Below are 20,424 nucleotides of genomic sequence, written 5' to 3'. Positions count from 1 at the left end.
CAGTTAGATTACGATGATGCTACAGTAAATCTGAAGTGGGATAATAAGTATGTCAAACTCGAACTGACAAATGAAATTCAGAGGAAAACGAATGTTTGTGCTATGTGGAGTGTTATTGAGGTTTCTAGATATAAGGAGAAACCCAGTGAGGGGTTTAATTTATGCCAGTTGTGGTTGAAAGAGGATCAGAAGGATGCCTTATTTGAAGCTGCGAGTAACAGTAAATTAGAGGAAGTCCAGAGGGACGAATTGTTGGCAGTGTTGTGTGAACACGCTGAGATTTTTCTAAGAAACCCGGTAAAACACATGTTTATGAACATTCTTTTTCAGTGCTGGATGACAGTCCTTTCAGCGGGCCAAGGTATGCTATCCCACACAAATATGCCAAGGCAGTTGACGATCATATACAAGCTATGTTAGCTGATGGGATAATTGAAGTGTCTAATAGCCAGTATGTAAATTCTTTAATCGTTGTGCCTAAGAGTGATGGGAGCGTCAGACATTGTATTGATGGGAGGGATATGAATAGACGTATTTGTACTCACCAGTTAAAATCACAGACTATTGAAGAGTCAATTCAGGGCTTTGAGGGTAAAAAATGGTTTTCATCTGTTGATTTAAGAAGTAGTTTTTGGCAGATTCCTTTGAGAGTGGAGGACAGGCCCCTGACAGCATTTAGTCATAAGTACAGCTTGTATCAGTTTCAGCGCGTTCCCTACGGGACGAAGACAAGTTCTGCAGCCTTAATTAGAGCATTAAATATTGCATTAGGTAATGATACAGGTGATTTCGCCACGATTTTTATTGATGATATGGCTGGAGTTTCATATCAAGGACCTTATCGTATACATAAGAAACTAGGACCTTGTGCTTATAAATTATCTGACGGTGATTGCATTTTATTGGGTTCATTCAACATTCGGAGTTTACGTAAATATATTACGAGTCCGGTGGATTTTCCATAGAGCTGGAATATAGGTCAGTGAGCCAGGCCACGCTTATCTCTTATATAATATACACCTGTCGCAGCGTGGAGTGACTGCTCTCTGGTAGGTGGAGTTTCCCCAGTTTTGTTTTGCTTGCTACACGATGTGTGTGTATACGATTGACACGAGTTCATTACCAAGGTTACGTCTGTTCTCTTTATGTAATGCCATGTATGGGTAATATAGTATTTGATTTTATATAACCGAGGATCATTAATATTGCAGTTTAAAATTTGTAAATTCCCCGTAGACTATAAGAAGTCATCATAAAGACTTGCAATAATTTTACCCTAGGCTAAAACCACGTGAATGTGTTAGCGTGTGTGAAGTGATAGTCATACAGCAAGAAAGTATAAACACTTAAAAGAGTAATACGATGCATTTTGTTTGTGTAAATTTTGTACAGATCTAAATTGAATTGTCAAGTATTGCATACACTGGATTCATGAAATCAGCAAGAGATGACGAACATTTGAGAAAGTGAGACATCAGAAACTCGCTAAAGTGTAATATTGTGTTTTAATGGAAACTTTGAAGTGTTATATATTATTTGTTATTAAGTTGTAGGTGGAATCATCAAGTTGTAATTTTGTAAAATAGTGTTATGTTGTATACAGTAATGAATGAATGTGCAGTTGTTTTGAAAACAAGTGAAACGTAAGTGGCAAAGTGTAAGTGTGAGCCCTCAACGAAGTACTACTTGTTTCAGGCTCAGAGGGGCGAATGTGATGTTTGGGACATCACTGCATGTTTTTAATCATTGAACTATGAAATTAATTGATAAGATGTGTATATTTAATCACTGATAGGTCATGTTTAAATTAATATGTATATATATATATAGGGTTTTTATCATCCATTTCAATCATCATTTCATTTCTTTGTATCGCGGCTATAACGTATTCTGAACGAACAAATTATTGAGTAAAGTATTTCAACATCATGCATACCGGTATTTATAACTTGCAGTAAATTTTCCAATAGCCGTTGTGAGGTGACCAGAGTCAGCAGGCTAATTTCAGCCCAATTCCAGGAAAAGTACGTCATCTAGGTTACGAGAGACCTTACCCTCTCTACCTCATGAAGAGACAGTTGATACATTATTAACACCCACTTTTCAAACTCCGCTTCGGGACGCTTTATTTCAGCGGGAAAGTTCAGCCTATGTGAATGAACGTAATGAAGCAACGTGATGGATTCACAGCTATACATCGGAGAAGGGATGAGACCTCGAATCTTACTGGACCATGTGATATGGCTGATGGAAGGAGACTTTTGAACCGATATATACCACCGACAAGAGCTGGAGAAGAGATTCAGTCTCTTATTAGCATTAGCAGTCGTTTTCACATTCATACTCATATTCTTACTCGTGAGCAGATTGTCACTTGTATTCGGACATTCTGATTCTGATTCTCACGCTTGGAAGATACTCTTACTCCGATTCTACGTCTATACATCGGAGAAGATTTTAACTTAGTTCACTTCGCACCTGAGTATATTCTACTCAAAAGTTACTCTCATTGGGACTTGTTATCTCAATGACGAGAGGTAGTCAACGGGAGACCGGTTCTGACTAGTATAGGGGAGAAGAGCTTTCATTATGAATTTAGCTACGCTACTATTCCGTAATACGGAAGAATACAAATGTATTCTCTCCATGAACATAACCCATGGTGGTTTTGCACTTAAAATTAGGACTCATTACGACTTTATGTAAGGAGTACAGTAGGAAGTGTTAAGGACAGGAAATGTAGAAGTAGGACTGGAATCCAACAACAGAGAAGGCAGCCGGTACGAGATTCACATATCATCAGCTTCAAGACAACAGAGTCTACATATGGTGAGCTTATGGCATAAGTTACTGCAAGACTTCGCGCAACAGTTCATTTCTAAAATTCATTTCATTCAATTTTTGATGTCGTTAAAACGCCGTTACGTCAAGTTTTTCATCTTAATAAATAGCTGTTTTAATTTGTATATTATGAAATGATTATTAATGATCCTTAAATTCCAAGTTAGTGTACTTAATGATTTGTGTTCCGTTCACCTCACCCCTGGGAGTTTTTTGAGTCTCATTACGCATTATTATTATTATTAATTATCTACTTTTGTTTTCAAGCCATAAGCTTGAAGACTGGCGCCCTTGGGATACTGTTTCTGGAGAAACAATGACATATCATTTATTTATTTTAATATTAAAGCGACCCGCCACGTTATAAATTTGCCATACATCTGTGGGCCAAGTGGGTACGTCACAATATCACACTTAAGTTTATGAATAAACATAATCAGCTTATTAATTTAGATCGGCACACGTATGTAGCTTACAAACTTCCTCTTAAACCAGTATGAAAAAAGTCTATAAAACACGGTGTATATTCAGGAGACATGCTACATGTTTGCGAAGACTCAACGAGTTAACAGATGACCTTAAGCAGATTCTCCTAGATTTAAGCTATACGCTATTACAACAAAATGGTAGAAATTCTAGACATTATGAACACTGTAGAAACTCATGAGGGTGTAGGACGAAGTGAGCTTCATTCTTATCAACCTTTTACGTTTGGACTCAATAATAATGACGAAATTCGCTGTATCATTAATCAGCAAGATGTATACACCCTACCACACGAAAGCTACCTCTATATTGAAGGACGCCTAGATAAGGCAGATAGAAGTGGACCAAGCACATCTCAACTAAACAACCATGGTCTACCTTTTCTCTTTTCTGATTAGCGTTATGAAGTAAATAATGTGGAAATCGATAGATCGAGGAATGTTGGTATTACAAGTGCAATAAAACTCTGCCCTTCTTATAGTGATGCAGAAAGTAATCTTTAACGGATGGCAGGATGGTGTGCGAAATCTAATAACAACTGGATGATTAATCAGGACGGTACTTTTTCTGGTATGTTACCATTAAAACATATTCTCGGCTTTGCTAATGGCTTTAGACGTATTATAATCAACGCAAAACAAGAGCTAATTCTGATCAGTGATCGAAGAGATTACAATTGCCTTAAAGCAGCAGAAACACCAGTAGACAGGAAAATTACTCTTCATCGTATATTGGGGAGGATTCCACGTGTAACATTATCTGATCAAGAAAAACTTCGATTGCTCAAGTTCGTAGAAAATGATACACCATTACCTATACGTTTTCGAAGTTGGGAGCTGCATGAGTATCCTGTGTTACCATCTACAAACAAGCATAGCTGGGCTGTTAAAACGTTCCGTTTTACTGAAAATCCTTTGCGTATTATTTGTGGATTTCAAACCCATCGTGTAAATTCAACCATGAAAAAGATAGGTCACAGTTTGATCCCTGTAAATTAAGAAATATTAGATGATATTTCAACGGAATTACGTATCATTACGAAACCATAGTAAGATGATAAAGAGTACAGCAAACGTGTCGGCAGCATAACAAGGACTGTAGTATAACCAGTAGTAGTGTGTTTAATTTTGTAAATAATACACAATAAATATTTCTTTAACATTAAAATGTTCTTCTTATTGCATTCCCTCTGCCTCTTCACACCTAAAGAAAATATTCTCGCCGATAGCATCTATAAAGTTTTGTGTTTACTAGAGAGTGACCTTGATAAGGAACAAGTCTAAACATGCATAAACATGTCGACGTAATCGCAGCATGATAAAACAGAATGACCTTAGTACGGCACATGCTCAGTCCCATTATTATAGAACTGCACGTAAAGTATGTACAATGCTTTACCCTCTCCCTTCCTACTATCATATATCATGTCATTTATTTCATATTATTATCTTCTCTGATAAGGTTGACGTCAGGAAGGGCGTTCGGTTATAAAATATCGATCTTGACAGGTCCAACCCTTGTCCTGGTTCTTTACAGTGTCGTGTATGAGGTGAGGTGAACCTGCAAAGTTTGCGACGGGATAGCCAGCGTCTTAACCGTCTGAGCCATTCAGCCTGACTGGGTAAGTTAGGTGGTGCTATACAATTTCTAATTACTAGATTGTGTGCCCAAAAAAGCCTTCCAATCCTCTTCGCAGTGTGGGCATATAACGCTGTTGATGGTTATATTCCGTCGGGGAGAGAAGTAAAGCCTTGAGCAGGCCCCTCGATGTTATTCGACAGGAGAAGAATATGTGCCACTACGGGGTTTTACCCTCTCTGTATATAACATGACATTCATTTCATCTTCCCTGACATCAAGTAGGGCATCCGGTAATCGATCTTAACAGATTCATCTCATTTAAAAAAAACGACACCGTACAGAAACTAGACAAGGATTGGACACACGTCATTCACCCTTAGCCAGCAGTCCGCATTTCAAATCACTCACGCTGTGACGTCACAGCTCTGTCAGGAGGACAGCGCGTTCGGTTGTGTGCATTTTTAAATCGTCCGCGCTTATTGCGTCACAGCTCTGTCACTACTCCAAGGGGGGAGACAACAAATAGTCTGTGTGATATTAGGTTACGGTTCGTTGCCAAGATGCATTTCTAAATTGCCGGCGCGTATTACATCACAGCTCTGTCACTACTCCAAGTGGGGAGACGACAAAGAGCCTGTGTGAGGTTACCGTTCATGATTAAGGAAGGATAGCACACCTACAAGTCACCTCAATAGTTTGGCTCCTCCAAGGGGAACCCGTCTGAGGTTAGGATAGGTTAACACGTAATAACCTATTAGACTCCTCCAAGAGGAGCCTCTGTGAGTGTGAGTGTGTGTGTGTGAGAGAGAGAGAGGTTAGGTCAACACGTCATAATGACGTCTCAACCTCATCTGCAGGTCATCTGTAGCTCCTCCGTGGGCGCCCGATCGATTCTGTACCTCCAAAGTCACCCGTGAGGTTAGCATTGACCACGTACGTAAGGGTATGACGACATAACCTCACCTAGCGGTCAAAAACACTGCCGTCGTACGTATGCATATGACGTCATAACCTACCTAGGGGTGGTCGAAAAGCACCCCAGACCAATTAGGCTCCTCCAGTGGCGTCTGTAAGGTTAGGCTTGCTCTCGTACGCAAGGATATGACGTTATTCCGAGTTCATTGGTTTAGAATGTACATTGCCTTACTACTCAACAAGGGATAATGGACTTGTGTTCGAAACATGCTTTGCCTTACTACTCAGTTAGAGGTCAATGACCTTGTGGAAAATGCTGACGCAGCACGCAATATTTTAGAACATACATGGCGTTACTACTCTCGTCCATCTTCGGGAGGTCCACCAGCTCAAGGTAATGGCAGATTCTGCTTAACAACGTAATAGTCATTGAAAGCTCGTCCACTGATGTAAACATTTGGGAGATCCGTCTTCTTGACTGCTGGTTGAAAGGAGCAATAACGCTCATGTAAAATTTGTAATTAGGGATCTTCAAGCTCAAGTTGTTATTTGGTTATTAATTGATTATTATGAATTTTCCTTAACATTGTTGCGAGCTACTTTTATACCTGATTTGTTATTTGCTTAGCAAGGTGTGAAGTTTAAATAGAAAAGAAAAAAAGAAGAGAAATATAGCTCAAATTTTAAAATTTTAATTAATCTTCTGACTTTTCTATTTTAACCCATTCACGCCCGCACCTTCTTTCACCTCTGTAAACTACGGTACTCCCGTAACAATTATTATTATTATTATTATTATTATTATTATTATTATTATTATTATTATTATTATTATTATTATTATTATTATTATTATTATTATTATTATTATTATTTCTCCTTTAGGGTCTTCTAGGGACCACGTGACAATTTCAATACTTCATCCTTTGTTGTTCATTCTGCTTCCTCCAATATTCCTTCATCTGCTTACTATGCCCCATGCGCCGCTAGATTTCTTCAAATCCCGAAGAAACTTCCCGAATGTAGTTTCAGGTTGTCTTCTCATTCTTTCGCAAACAAGATTGTGCGAACTCTAATATCACACTTACAATAATCGTTCATCCGTTCACTAAAATCATTTACGTATAAAACGGCCTTGTTCTCTGTTTGCTTAGCCGCAGTTGTTAAAACAGAAGCTCTTTTCACCTTGGTTCTGTTTATGACGCGGCCAGATTCCGTCAACACTGATCAATATATATAGTGTGTCAAGTCTCAGACAACCACACTCTACCAGCTCCTACTGTAGCATCACCATGGTCTCCAAGAACTTTGCAGTCCTCTTCGTGGCTCTGTTCGCCTTCCAGGTGAGTTTAAAATTCAGAAAGGTGTCAAGATTATAGAAATATCCTCTCATTTTCATTACACACTGTTATGCTTTTCAGCATTCTGTCAGCAAGCTTCTGTTTGCAAATAGCTCTGCGGTCTCGTTTAGTTCCATGCCCCTAATCTTCAAATCGTTGAAAACTGACGTCGGCTTGGATTCCTCTGCTTCTTTTGCCCTGCATGAATCCATTTTACTCCCAGTTAACTTATTCTCCTCACATAACCCCACTACCTAAGATGGTACATACGCACAATTTCACCCATCGAGTTCATTCCTGACCTATTCCATCCAGCTTTCACCACTGTTCACTAAAGTCGGTCTGAAACAGACCGGTGTAAAGATCATTTCGTCCGGATGCTTGCTTCTTTCTTAAAGAATACAGTTGATCACAACCGTGAGTTCAGTGTGTAAGCGTTGATCACCTTACTTCGATTTCATTTATTCTACCATCCTAGAAAAACGCACATCCTAAGTTCTTGAATCGATCTCCTTGTTTCAGAGTATATTCCTACTTGACATTCGATCCTCTTAAGTTCCTTCCCAACTGACATCAGTTTAGACTAGGAAATAACTAATGTTCATATGCAACGAACTGCACCTCTTTTGAAGCTCCAAGATATGATATTGCAGGCTGTAATTGGGACCAATTGGCCAAAGTGCGCACTATATTTGCATCCAGCCGAATCCCTTCCATGATTGATTTGTGCAACTCCTTGGCTGAATGATCAGCGCAGTGGTCTCCAGTTCCGAGGGACTTGGATTCGAGTCCTAACCGAACTCGGTATTCTATCCGCATGTTGTTAATTACTCTATCTCGTGGTCTGGGTACTTTTGTTCGTCTTTATTGAGACCTATTTGGGCAGGGTTCGATGCCACCACATCCCAAAGCTCAGACTACCTGAATGGATGCATGGACAACGACCCCCTTTGAAAGGCCGCGTACCTTCCGGCTCCTTCAGGTGATGGAACGTCCTCGGCTAAAAAAGAATTGTATCTACCTTAAAGGTCTACAATGCGGAGGAATATATAGGAATGCTACATTTACGGCAAATCAATAGGTGTCAGTTTTCTATTATGAGCTTTAATTGACCTCGTTGCGGCAAAATTATCATGAATTAAACAAACACTATTCAAAAACACACTGGGCAAAACCGTGTACAGAAATAAATCATAACGAATTCAAAGTTTGCGGTGAAATTCCGCTTCAGACTTTTAAATATATATTTTCACAAGATAATACGTTCACTTCCTCTTTTAATTTCCCCCCGCATAAGTCTTCAACCATCAAAGACCACATTAATAACTTCAACTATTTTGCAGTCATTAGCGAATGCGCGCACAAAGAAACTAGCGCATAATTACTTCACTTTCAAACAATGCAGTAACATAACACATAAAACACCAATTCTATGAGACGCACCGGAAGTGGCTGACTATTCTGCACAACCAAAAGACAGAAAACGACCATAGGACGGAACCTATGTCGAAACAAAGACACAAAACACATACAAACAGCTATATAGATATGATTTCCTGGGTAAGAATATATACAAAGAAACACGTGACTGTACTGGCGGGAGCCATTGTGTGTGGCGATGTCTTTGGTTTGCCTGGGAATCGAACCGGCATTCTCCTGGCTGTCATGGAAGGCACCTGAAAACTGTCTGAAAGACGTTATCTAAGGATCGTTATCATTCCTATCCGTATTACCTAGATCTAATACTTTACTTAACATATCGGTGACAACTGACACAGAGTAAATTAAATAGCTTGTTTTCTGATCTTGGGACGCGAAACATATTCTTTCAGTAGGTGAATGGTTAGCAAAGAAAAAAATGCCATTAACACAGGCCTAGGCAAACACTCGCCTCTGCCCTCATAAATTTCGTCGCACTCCCTGGTGAGTTGAGATTCTACCTTTCCCAATCTCACAAGCACTCTTCATTACTATATCTAGCTCTTCCCTGCCTTAATTATAAAACATAGATAACCATTGATTAATTTAACCCAAGAAAATTATAATGACATGCAGATATCCCTAATCGTAGTTCACTCCAGCGGTCTCCCTAACAAAAATTCTGGGCTTGGATATAGCCCAATATTACGTCCATACTATGCTTATTTACAAACTAACCCACTGTTTGTGCATCCAGCTACTTCAACAAAAGTTATATTTGTGGTCTACTTATGTGGGTGATAGAGTTGTCCATTATCCGAGCCGATAGAAAGTTCATGGACAGTTTACACGTCCATTACGCCCGTGCTGCAACGCCCGTGCTGCAGACTTGGATGTCATTCCTGGGTTCAGTCCTCGGTTCACGCTCCATTCTGTTGATCATCGTTCCCAGAGTAACTGCTACTAAAGATGAATACTCCTTTAAAAAAGCACTTCTTCTGGAAAAATTCAGGAGTATATAGAACACACACCTCCTACCACTGATCATGCTTTTATAAACTTATCTTCACTACTACAACTTCAAGTATATTTCACTGTTATAATATCTTCCCTTTTCCTTATAAGCTGAACAATTTAAATCTCTGCATTCATGATCAAAACACGGTGTGCGTTGGATTAACGTTTATAATCCGTGAACTTTCGATATTTCTAAAGCACAAATCCCAATCAAGAAAGTACAATCTCCTTCCCACTATGCATTATGCCTCACTCCGAGTGCCTTGAACACGCACTGTGTCTAAATACGAATCACGCATCTTAAGATTTTAAATTCAATAACTTCCCGGATTTGTCACTTCGTTTCCAGTCACAATCACACTGTTTCTATCATTCATCTCAACACAACTGCCTTGCTCACAAAGAAATATTTATGCCGCTGCCTGACACGTCTGAACACATGGGCACTAGTTCATCAACTCTCTGGTTGTTTTATAATTTCGGGATTTCTGCATTAATTACTGCGTCAAAGATCGGTAAGTCATACGTGAGCATTTTAGACTTCAAGGAAAATTATAAAGGGTCATTGTAATTCTGTGTCACTCAATGTGCGCAGTATAGTAGAGGCTTCGCGTCATGACGCCAGCGCTGACACCAGACGCACAGGGGGCGTGTCGAAAGAAGCGTGACTATGCGAAAACACGAAATTATACCGAGGAATACCAGCAGATGCTGAAAAGCTTGATGCCGGTGGTCAGTGAAGCAAACTACCACGCATGAAAGGAGAATTTTAAGTGTTTACGATTGCTAACCACCATACTGCAAAGAGCCAAAGGCTGAGTAAAGTGCGGCGCTTCGTTGTGTACGAAGCCGAAGTAGACGATCAGCACAGCGCTCTGGTATTAATTATTTATGTTTCTGACGCGGGGCCAAGCAACCCCCCCCCCCCACCCCAATGATAGCGACTTTGCAAGTCATGTGTGCGGTTGAAGTAGTAGATAGACCTCGGTGTATGACCTGTTCAAGAAATCTCTATGACTATTTTACTCATGAATCGATGACCAATCCAGTATAAGAATATCAGGAATGTCATCCAATCGCAGCTGCCTATCACGACAATGTTATCGTAACCTTTGATCTATTTCATTTTATTGCACCTACGTGCACGCATTTTCATGTAAATTCACCAAAACAGCACAATTACATATTTATAGCTGGCTTCACCAAAACATCAGCTGCTTTCAGTAATACGTTTCACCAGGTTACAGCTAGACTATGATATAACGAAGTCACATAGGTATGTCTTTGATCCATTTTATACGTATTCACTTATAAGGTAAGGGTTATTCTGCCCGAAGGCAGGTCCGAACCTCCGCAGAGGTGTTCCTGAGCCGGAGTTTGCGTGCGTTAGGGTGGCCAGTTCCTTTCCGCTCCTCCATTCCCTTACCCCCACCAACAGCGCGTGGCAACCCATCCAACTCCTGACCACGCCCAATGTTGCTTAACTTCGGAGATATCACGGATCCGGTGTTTCAACACGGCTGCGGCCGTTGGCTATTCACTTATAACTATCTTACTCAATTTTGAAGTCACTCCAAAATCACAATAAATACAACTCGAGCTGCAGATTATCTTTAGGTAGTTTTAGGAGTTCGCGTTATTACTACATATAATTTTCAGTCGTATTTATACTCAGGATCTTAAAAATGTTCGCCCGACCATCTCTAATGCCACGAAGTGTAATTTATTCATACCTGCCTGAATTGTGAAGTTGATTAGTAGAGATATTCCATTTTACAGTACAAGTCAGTCTGTAAAACCTAGGCAGGGTTGTTTTGTTCTCAATACTCTAATACTTCTGAAATGACTTAGATGGGTGATATTTACTTCGCATGAGCATCTACTGTAGGCAGAATGTACAGACAAGTCGAAGCGAACATAAATTTTTTTTTTAGACGGAGGTCAAGAATCTAATACTGTAGCTTGTCGCTAGTCCATGTAGGTTAATAACACTGACAGCTAAAATTATCTTTAAATGATTGTTTCAGGCCTCAGAAGCCAACATCATCGACGACATTATTGGACAGATGGGCTCGTCTATGAATCAGACAATGAAGCAAATCAAGGAGAACTTAGCCGAAATGGAGAGAGCTGCCAGCAACGTGATGGATGGTATCCAGGGGAAAATCCAGGACCTGGAAGACCAAGCCGCCAAGACCATTGAGAAATACGCCGAGCAGGCCCAGCAGCTTGATGCTAACATCACTGAGTGTCAGAACGCGGCCCAGGAGGCATTCGACAAAGTGAAGAACGCCAGTACCTCCGGACTCAGGGAGTGCTTTTCCACACTCCGCCAAACCATGCAACCTGACCTCGATCTGTTGGACGGTGACATGCAGCAGGTTCAAGCATTCGCCACTGAGGCCGCTAAGAACTTCTCAGCATGTGGGTTCATCAACCCTTCCTGCCAAATTAAAGTCATCAGTGAGGTAGCCAAGAAGGCAGCCACTGTGGGCAGTAAAGTTATGTCTGATGGCACAACATTCGCTCAAGACTTCGCCCCTGCTCGTAGCCAGTTCGACTCATGCGCTCAGACCGAGATTAGCTCTGCTGTTTCTACTACTCAGGAGACCATCAAGGAAGAGATACAGTGTATCCAGGAAAAGATCCAAGAGGCCAGTTCACAGTAACATGTAAACAATAAATAAATGTGTTCAAAGTAATAATATTTGTTTTGTTCGTAAAAATTTCATTTTTATTTCCCACTTGCTAATTGGATCCACATCTCGCAAAAAAAAAAAAAAAAAAAAAAAAGGATCAACAGTCATGCTAAAGCAATTACAGTCTGCCCCAAATAGGAAAGTTATAAGCCGCATTTCTGAAGTTTGGTAAGCGTTAACGTGGCTCGAATGATGACAGGTTGCAAATGTCAGCGGAGTTAAACGGAAAGGGATGAGAAAAGCCCAGGAACCAAGGCACATAAGGCAGCCATTTGTAACACTTTCTGTAGCTGGAAGAGCATCTTGGAGGTCATTTATCCTTAACCCGCACCCGTAAGCTGCCTTAAGGGCACCACGCAACTTCTTTAACTCCCACGTTTAATGTAAGAAACATTTTATCTTTTATTATCGGAGCTAGATAGTTATTTTTACATTAGTCTTATATATGTTATACTTTATGCCAAGGTGACATCTTTACAATCGCATTTTCCAAGAAGATATTAATTTGTTCGTTCCTGAATAACTTCAACTCATTTTTACACTGACTTGCTTTAATATCTAACCAGTAATTAATTATTAGCGTAGAGTTAATCGTTATATACAAGCCCTGAAAATGTCCACCTCTTAACTCTAACTGTTTAAAGGAAAATGTTCCTCATACAGGGAAGAAGTAAACTTATGGTAATCGATGCTCAAGTTCAGCGTAGTTCTGTTCCCAAAATATCAGCCTTTGTCTAGCCTGCCTCTCACACTCCGTCTGCTTCTACTGAGTAATCGCATTATTCCTCATCCTCTCATTGTCTATCGATACCGTAGCATTTATTTATTTATTTATTTATTTATTTATTTATTTATTTATTTATAACATATGTATATGCACACTTATAAAACAAAAAATAAACAATATTAACAATACCTACTTTAACTGACAAGTCAAGATTTTCCACCCACATTATGGCAAGCGTTTGGGCACTGACAAAGTCATAGACAGGTTCAGTAAACGCCCACTTTGAGCACTCGTCGATAATACGGTGAATGAATTGTAAGTTCCTCACAGTCACAGGCAAGGGAAGATCCTACACCCTTTTTATAAAGGAATGAACCACATCGGTCATGGCCGTTTCGAACCCTGTCAATGTGTGGTGTCAGCTAATGCTTGCCATTTCCACGGGGTCTTACTGATCCAATCCCCTTGCCACTCTGACTTTGCACAGTAGTTTTGACTACAAACTGATGTGATGTTTGTATTGACAGTGATGTACATTTCAAATGTTCGAATCCATCAACTGTGTCATCATAAATGGGAAGAGAACAGCTCAGCGAGATCTTGAGGTATTCTCTGACCAGATTACTGAGCCTTCTTATCCTAGCTTAGCTGTGATCGTGTACTTCTCTGTCATTAGTACCATAATTAGCGCATCACATTTAATAATGATTCCTTCGTTGTAGGGGGCAATGGCATCACGAGCTCCAAAATATAGTGTATTAATTTCTACAACATATTTTGGAGTTCTGGTACAAATCATGTTTTCTGCACTTACGTTTGGATTACGTTTACGGCCTTGAAGAATTTGCTTCGTTCATTTTCAGACAGGTCTGAAAACTGCCTTGATAGTTCTCATGACATCTTGTAATAATCTGTGGTGATGATGTCTGCGAACATTCACATATCCCTGATATTTGTTGTATTTGCACTAGGATTTTTATCCGATATTTCTGATATGTTGCCACGGTGTGGAATTGTTGTGTCATTACAGCATTCCTCATTGCTATCACTGTGGCGAATGCGTTTCTGTCTATCGCTAGCCTGAACAGTTCCACAGCAGAGTGAATTTCTGACCAATCTTCGCCTCCTACCATCTCCTTGTCTGCCTTCTATCTTGCCTTCCTGTACTAGTAGAGGCAACTGATAATCCTAACCTTTTGCCCATATCCCAAACAGACAGTTTTTCTACATTTAACGGCAGACAAGAGATCAAATTCACTATAGCTCTTCTTAAGATATCCATATTCGTCACTTTAACAGTCCAGATTATTTTCAGCATTCTTCGATGAACCCACACGCCAAAGGCTTCTAGTTTTTTCATGATGCTAACCCTCAATGTCCAAGCTCTACACCATATAAGAGAGTCCACCAGATGTAAGTTCTAGTCATACTTTGGCGTAGTTTCAGTTTTAAGTAGTCACTGAAGAAGTGTGGCCTATTTCTAAACAGTGTAGTATTTCTGCCCGACTTCCAATTTCAGCGGCGAAATCCAGGCAGTAAGTGATTATGCTCCTTAGGTATTTAGAATGGCGAAGACGTTCGACTTGAAGACCTTTGATACTCATGATTTTACTGCCTGAAAAACATGAGTTTATTTTATAAACATTAATACTGAGTTCAAATTCTTCAGATATGCTGATAAAGTCTAGTAATTGTTGAAGACCCTCAATGCGATTACAAACGATCAGCATGCCGGCGGTATATGTAATCAACCATATTAACTAGAACTCCAGTGACAAGGCATCCTGTGTAGCCTCTTAATTGCATCATCAGTCAGTCTTTTAACACCTCCTAATAGCTTTCCATCACTGACACTGCAATTTCGGTCGATGCAGTCTTGCTCCCATGCGCTTCAGAACATGCCCTGCGCACTCCTCTTTTGTGACAATAACATAATTCCCCTAAGGAGTCAGATCGGAAGTAGAGAGGAAGGCTTCGAATCAGTGGCGTGCGGTGAACACATTCCTTACCCCAGCTGCATATTTTTTTAAAAAAACACAGCCCCGCCACTCTCTCTCTGAAGCCAACATTACTATTTTATAAACTCGCTCGCTAAATAAGTGGAAATATAACAAGAAAACAGATCAGAAAAATAAATAAATAAATAAGACAATTTACGTATTAAAGAACTAATTAAAGTATGACTCACTTGAATAAGAACATTTTCAACTACATATTCGCACATATTTCCACATATTCACAGCAGTGACGGCAACATCATAACTTCAGCTACAGCGGATTTTAAACAATGTACTTAGAGTTCATCCGCTGACGCTTCGTAATAGAACAACCATGGTTTTCACAGGAATTTTCTGGAACAAACTCAATGAGCAAAATTTAGCAGCTATTTTAGCGTCGCGGAAGTTTTGCCGTTTCACTCGCTTACTTAGCGCAAATACAGTAGAGACAATACGCGACACTCAGCGAGATATCAAGGGACAGCTATTAGAGCACTCTCTAGCGGACTGACCTGAGAACTACTGATTCTATCATAAGAGCACGTGTATTTGAGTGTGAAGTTTTTGGTGTTATTTATGCGTTTTCAGTGAGTTTACATAATTAAATAGTAGCGTGTGTCATTCCTTGATATCTCCTCTCAACATGAGGGGAAAGGTATGTGCTGTGTTTGGCTGCAGTAACTATGAAGTAGAGAAGAATGCGCGGTGGTCTTTCTTCAGTTTCCCTCGAGACAAAAAATGTAAGTAACATTGTGTTTGCATATATATCCTTCCAGTATCGAAGAGATTTTTATAGTACTTCATAATCTTCAGACCTGCTCGACCCATATGTTAACTGGCTGAAAATAGAATACGCATATTTTATTGTATAGTGCAACAATTAAACTTCAATACCGATGTGTTGTTGTAGGTGTGACCTGTGGGTTTGATTTACTTCAGGAAAATACATATGCATATGAGAGTGGCTGGTTGTGTTCCAAGTTACCCCATTTGGAATGCCGTAATGCGTTGTCAAGCACCGAAGAAAATACGGGTGATTTAAGAAATGTACATATTTTATTGAAACAATATGATGATCAAAGACTTTAATATTACTTATCTAGACTCACAGAGCGCGCTGATGCTATGCGGAATATTGAACACATTCGCGCATCGCCATGTTGCGGGCGCTTCAGCTTCGAATGCATGGTTAGCACGTGGTAATGTTTACTGTCCCTTGCATGTTTTCGTTTTGAATCATGTCTGTTAGTGGATCTGTTGTAGTATTATATGTGACGGAGTGATACTATATTGTCTAATATCGTCAAGGAATGTGAGAACTTGTACGACACGCTAGTTAAATTTTTCGGGAATATTAAATTGAAGTAAGTTAGGCCTTACACGTGGAATGGAAAGGTGAATTCGTGTGCAACCTTTATTTGAACAGATCGCTATCAGAAGGGATCTGGTATTTCTTTTCACATGTGAGTAAAAATTGAACTGTTATAAAATGACTTTCAATGACCATATTAGAAAACTAAACAGGTTACAAGGTGGTTGATTCAGACAACGTATGGACATTAAATTTAGAATTTTGAGGCTTCTTCTTTTCCCTCTTGGCCTCTTTCCAATTCATCGGGGATAACCTTTTAGAAGTAAACAGCTTTTCTGAAAAAGCACACATATTTTTCGTACAGACGGTGTACCGGTTTACAAATTTGATAAACTTGGGCCTAGAATCCGTAAGATATGACTGATAAAGCTTGATAAAACCCTTTTAATATTAGGGTAATGTATTGCTTCAAATTATCATCAGTTATCTGAAAAATGATTTATTGGTGTCGTAACTTATATCTTAAGTTCTCCTAAATCCAAATCACACAGAAACGATCATTTAAGTTCTACTCATACCATTGCGTTATATCATATATAAACCAAACCAAACCTAAAGGCCATGGCCTACCAAGCGAGAGCTGCTCAGCCTGAAGGCCTGCACATTACGAGGTGTCATGTGGTCAGCACGACGAATCATCTCGGACTTATTCTTGACTTTCTAGACCGGGGACGCTATCTCACCCGCAGATAGCTCCACAATTGCAATCACGTAGGCTGAGTGGACCTCGAACTAGCCCTAAGATCCAGGTAAAATTCTCTAACCTGGGTGGGGACTGAACCCGGGTCCTCCGGGTAAGTGGTAGGCACGCTACCCCTACACCGCGGAGCCGGTATTTCATATTCAGAAAATGATAAATGTATCTAATATTTTATAAAGATTTTCGCAGTTATGTGCTTTTTAAACAAAGTGTGCAGAGACTTGAGTAAAATTTGCTGTAATGACTTATCAGAGAGGAATTATAAGCTATGTAGGCCTACCGTTCATAGAAGTATTTTATTTCACAGGTTTCTTTTTGTTGATACTGAAGATTATTGTTATCGGTACAGGAGTTTGTAAATATTTAACTAATGTGTTTTCCAGTCTGCTGAGAGACGGGCAATTTTTCTCTCGCGATATGTAATCGTACTTAAGTTGTAGACCGCTGTCATTTGAACATGCCTTCGTATTCTCAATAAAGCTAAAGTGTAGAGCCTAGGTTTCAATTACATGTATCTGTTCCGAATGTTCAAACATATCAGTTACAAACATGACCCTTATATTAAAATGAGCGACATGATTATGTTTAAGTACCGCTAGGCCTATATACTGCTTTTTTTCTGTTTTCGGGGACTGAATTTCAAATAGGAGTTATGCATATTTTTTTGTGGTGTATTATTCAGTCTGCTAAAGGTTTTCTTATTTTTTAATTTTCTTTTATGTGGGCCACTTATGCGCTATCCAAAGGATTTGTCTAGATTGTTCAGTACAATGCAAAATGTGTTCAGTTTTTATACATAAGTATTTTTTAATTTTACCGCAGTCTTGATATTATGTATATTTATTGCGTGTGTACATGATAGTCTGTGTAGGCTGTCATTAATTTACTAGGGCAGGTGTTTTCATATGTGCTAAATGTAAGTTTATGCATGAATTCCGTACTACGGTCTCCACAGCGAGCTGTGGAGTGCCCGCAACATGGCGGTACGCGCATGGACATATCTTCCCCAGTCACACGCTTCTGCGCAGCCAGCGGTGTGGGGCCTTGATGATGATGCAAATTTGCTTTATCCTAATGTAATGGCATTATGGCAAGTATTGCTTATAGGGAAAGTTTGAATGCTTTTGAGGCTAAATTTATAGATATTTTCTTTCTGTTAGTAGGCTTCAAGTTAAAATGAAAATTGTCCAGCTCTTAAATGTAAATTCATTGACTCATGTGTGTAAGGAATGTGCCGATATTTTTGTTGATAAGTGTTTTAATATGATACAATGCTTTTAAATGAGAAAAAAAGAAAAATCTAGCCGTGAACGTTCAGGCAGGAATTCTAAAGCTAAAAATGTAATGCATAAATGAAAGATCAAGTCCTTTCACAGCAGTCCATTTTACATCTTGATTATATGTATATTTCAGTCTTTAAATAATAACCTGTTAAATAATTCTTCATTAATTTATCCAGAATTGCTTTAGCAACTTTGAAGTTAATACCTTAGTAACACTTTATTTCTAGATGTAATTTATGTATCCATTTCCGTATATTTATACGTATATTACCAATGATATTTGAATTTAGCGCGAATTTTCAGGTCAAGCCACTAGGAGCGCCATTTGCGAATTGTCTCCCATTTTAACAAGGCTAAATGCGGAAGTGTCGCTTATTGTCTCTACTGTATTTGCTTAGCATAGGTGTAGCAACGACAAAGGAGGGAAAATATTCCTCACGACGTATATCATATTACAAAGAATGCCACAGAAATCGCGAGGAATGCTATAAAATTTCACAATACAGCCTATCGCCATTACAGGCAAAACCACTCGTACAGATCAACAAAATACAAAATTCTTGTAGGCTACTTTGCGCTTGGCTTTGTCTTCGTGCTGGGTAACCTAAATAGTTTTCCGCGTGCATCGAGAAACATACTCTACTCGTGCCATCAGTGAATCGCTCCCAAAAACTTCATACATGCCGAAATCCAAAAATTGTGGCCTTATCTGTGAAATTACAATTACAATTGATTTTATAAAGTGGCTATTTTTATTAATAAGACTATGTGCAAGTGGCTGTACCGCTTTTTCTTGTAGCCTCTGATGTGTGGCGCTGAACACTTCCGAGTGTTAACTGTTACAACTAACATGTACCCAAGCTAGCTGCTCTTTCGCCGTAAGACGCTGTTAATCTCGAGCGAGGCCAACAGCTTTCACCCCACCTCCCCAAGAGAAGAGGCTTAAAACGCATCCGTCAACCAAGCGACTTGAATTTCGCTGGGGTAGCTCTCTTTTGCGCCGGCAAAGAAACCCAGCTCGCTGGAGAGACCTAGACTGCGGTAGAGCGAACGGGATTACCAGCCAGTTGTACTTGCCGTCACTTAGCTGATAGTAGTTTTTCTTTAAAATTTGATAAAGAAACGTTCTTAGGAATAATAGCAAAATGTAAATACAAAATTGTTTGTCCCAGCAGCGCTGGGGTAGCTGGGGTTCAGTGCACGCCACTGCTTCGAATACTCATCACCCAGATAGTTTATGAATCGCCTGAGAGAGCGACTGAAAATACCTTCGATACCAGCAACTTCAGTGCCTCCACTACATTTGCTGCAATTGAATCGGTTGGTGAGAAGTAAGAAGCTAAGTCCATTTTAGGCCATTTTTCTTTTTTCACTTCGATTATATTAAACTGGCTGAGGTGATAGGAAACATGAGGAAGCTTCACTCCGTACTGAGGAGCAAGTAACTAAATTGACAAAGAATGATACCTGCAGGTATCGGTTTCTAAAGTGAACTTTGTACCCATGGTTTAGAGGGCGTATATTTCACAGGTAAGGCGACAATAAGGGTATGGTTCTAATGTATGGGACCAGCACAAAAATTGCTTGATTCGAGAACTGGAAAACATCCAATGGAAATAAGCAAGATCTGTTCTCGGTGATTTTCGATAAATGAGTAGTGTTATGAAAATGATACAAATTTGGGGTCGGGAAGACTTGGGAGCAAGTAGACGAGCTGCTCTACTAAGCGGTATGTGTCGGTGGAGAGACGGCATGGAATGACGTTAGTAGACGGACAAGGTTAAGTGGAGCTTTTTCATGTGGAAAAGCTCATAATGTAAAGACAAACTTGACATTCAAAAGGACAACTTGAAGCAAATATTCCTTGATGGGAAGACAAATTAGGAATTGGAATAATTTTTTAAGGGAAATATTGGATGAATTTCCAGGTTTTTTGAAATAATTTATGAAAAGACTAGCTAAGCCACTGAAGAGGAATCTGCCACCTGGGCGACAGCGCTAAATGCAGACCAGTGATTGATTGATTGATTGATTGATTGATTGATTG

The 20,424-nt window shown here is 39.6% G+C and overlaps 1 protein-coding gene across 1 annotated transcript; it reads left to right on the top strand.

The window, feature by feature from the left end:
* Positions 1-7,031: 7,031 nt before the first annotated feature.
* LOC136867297 (ATP synthase subunit b 1) lies at positions 7,032-12,304 on the top strand. Its single transcript, XM_067144448.2, has 2 exons — positions 7,032-7,166; positions 11,627-12,304. The coding sequence occupies exons 1-2, from the start codon at positions 7,116-7,118 to the stop codon at positions 12,266-12,268; spliced, it is 693 nt and encodes a 230-aa protein (XP_067000549.2). The 5' UTR covers positions 7,032-7,115; the 3' UTR covers positions 12,269-12,304.
* The last annotated feature ends 8,120 nt before the right edge of the window (positions 12,305-20,424 follow it).

This window comes from Anabrus simplex, chromosome 3 (genome assembly GCF_040414725.1).
Source record: "Anabrus simplex isolate iqAnaSimp1 chromosome 3, ASM4041472v1, whole genome shotgun sequence".
NCBI classification, from domain to species: domain Eukaryota; kingdom Metazoa; phylum Arthropoda; class Insecta; order Orthoptera; family Tettigoniidae; genus Anabrus; species Anabrus simplex.
The sequence above is the reverse complement of the archived record's forward strand: the minus strand, read 5'-3'. Positions and strand labels throughout refer to the sequence as shown.

Coding starts and splice junctions, on each gene's coding strand:
- LOC136867297 (XM_067144448.2), top strand. CDS start 7,116: ATGGTCTCCAAGAACTTTGCAGTCCTCTTCGTGGCTCTGTTCGCCTTC. Junction 7,167..11,626: donor TGGCTCTGTTCGCCTTCCAG/GTGAGTTTAAAA, acceptor TGATTGTTTCAG/GCCTCAGAAGCCAACATCAT.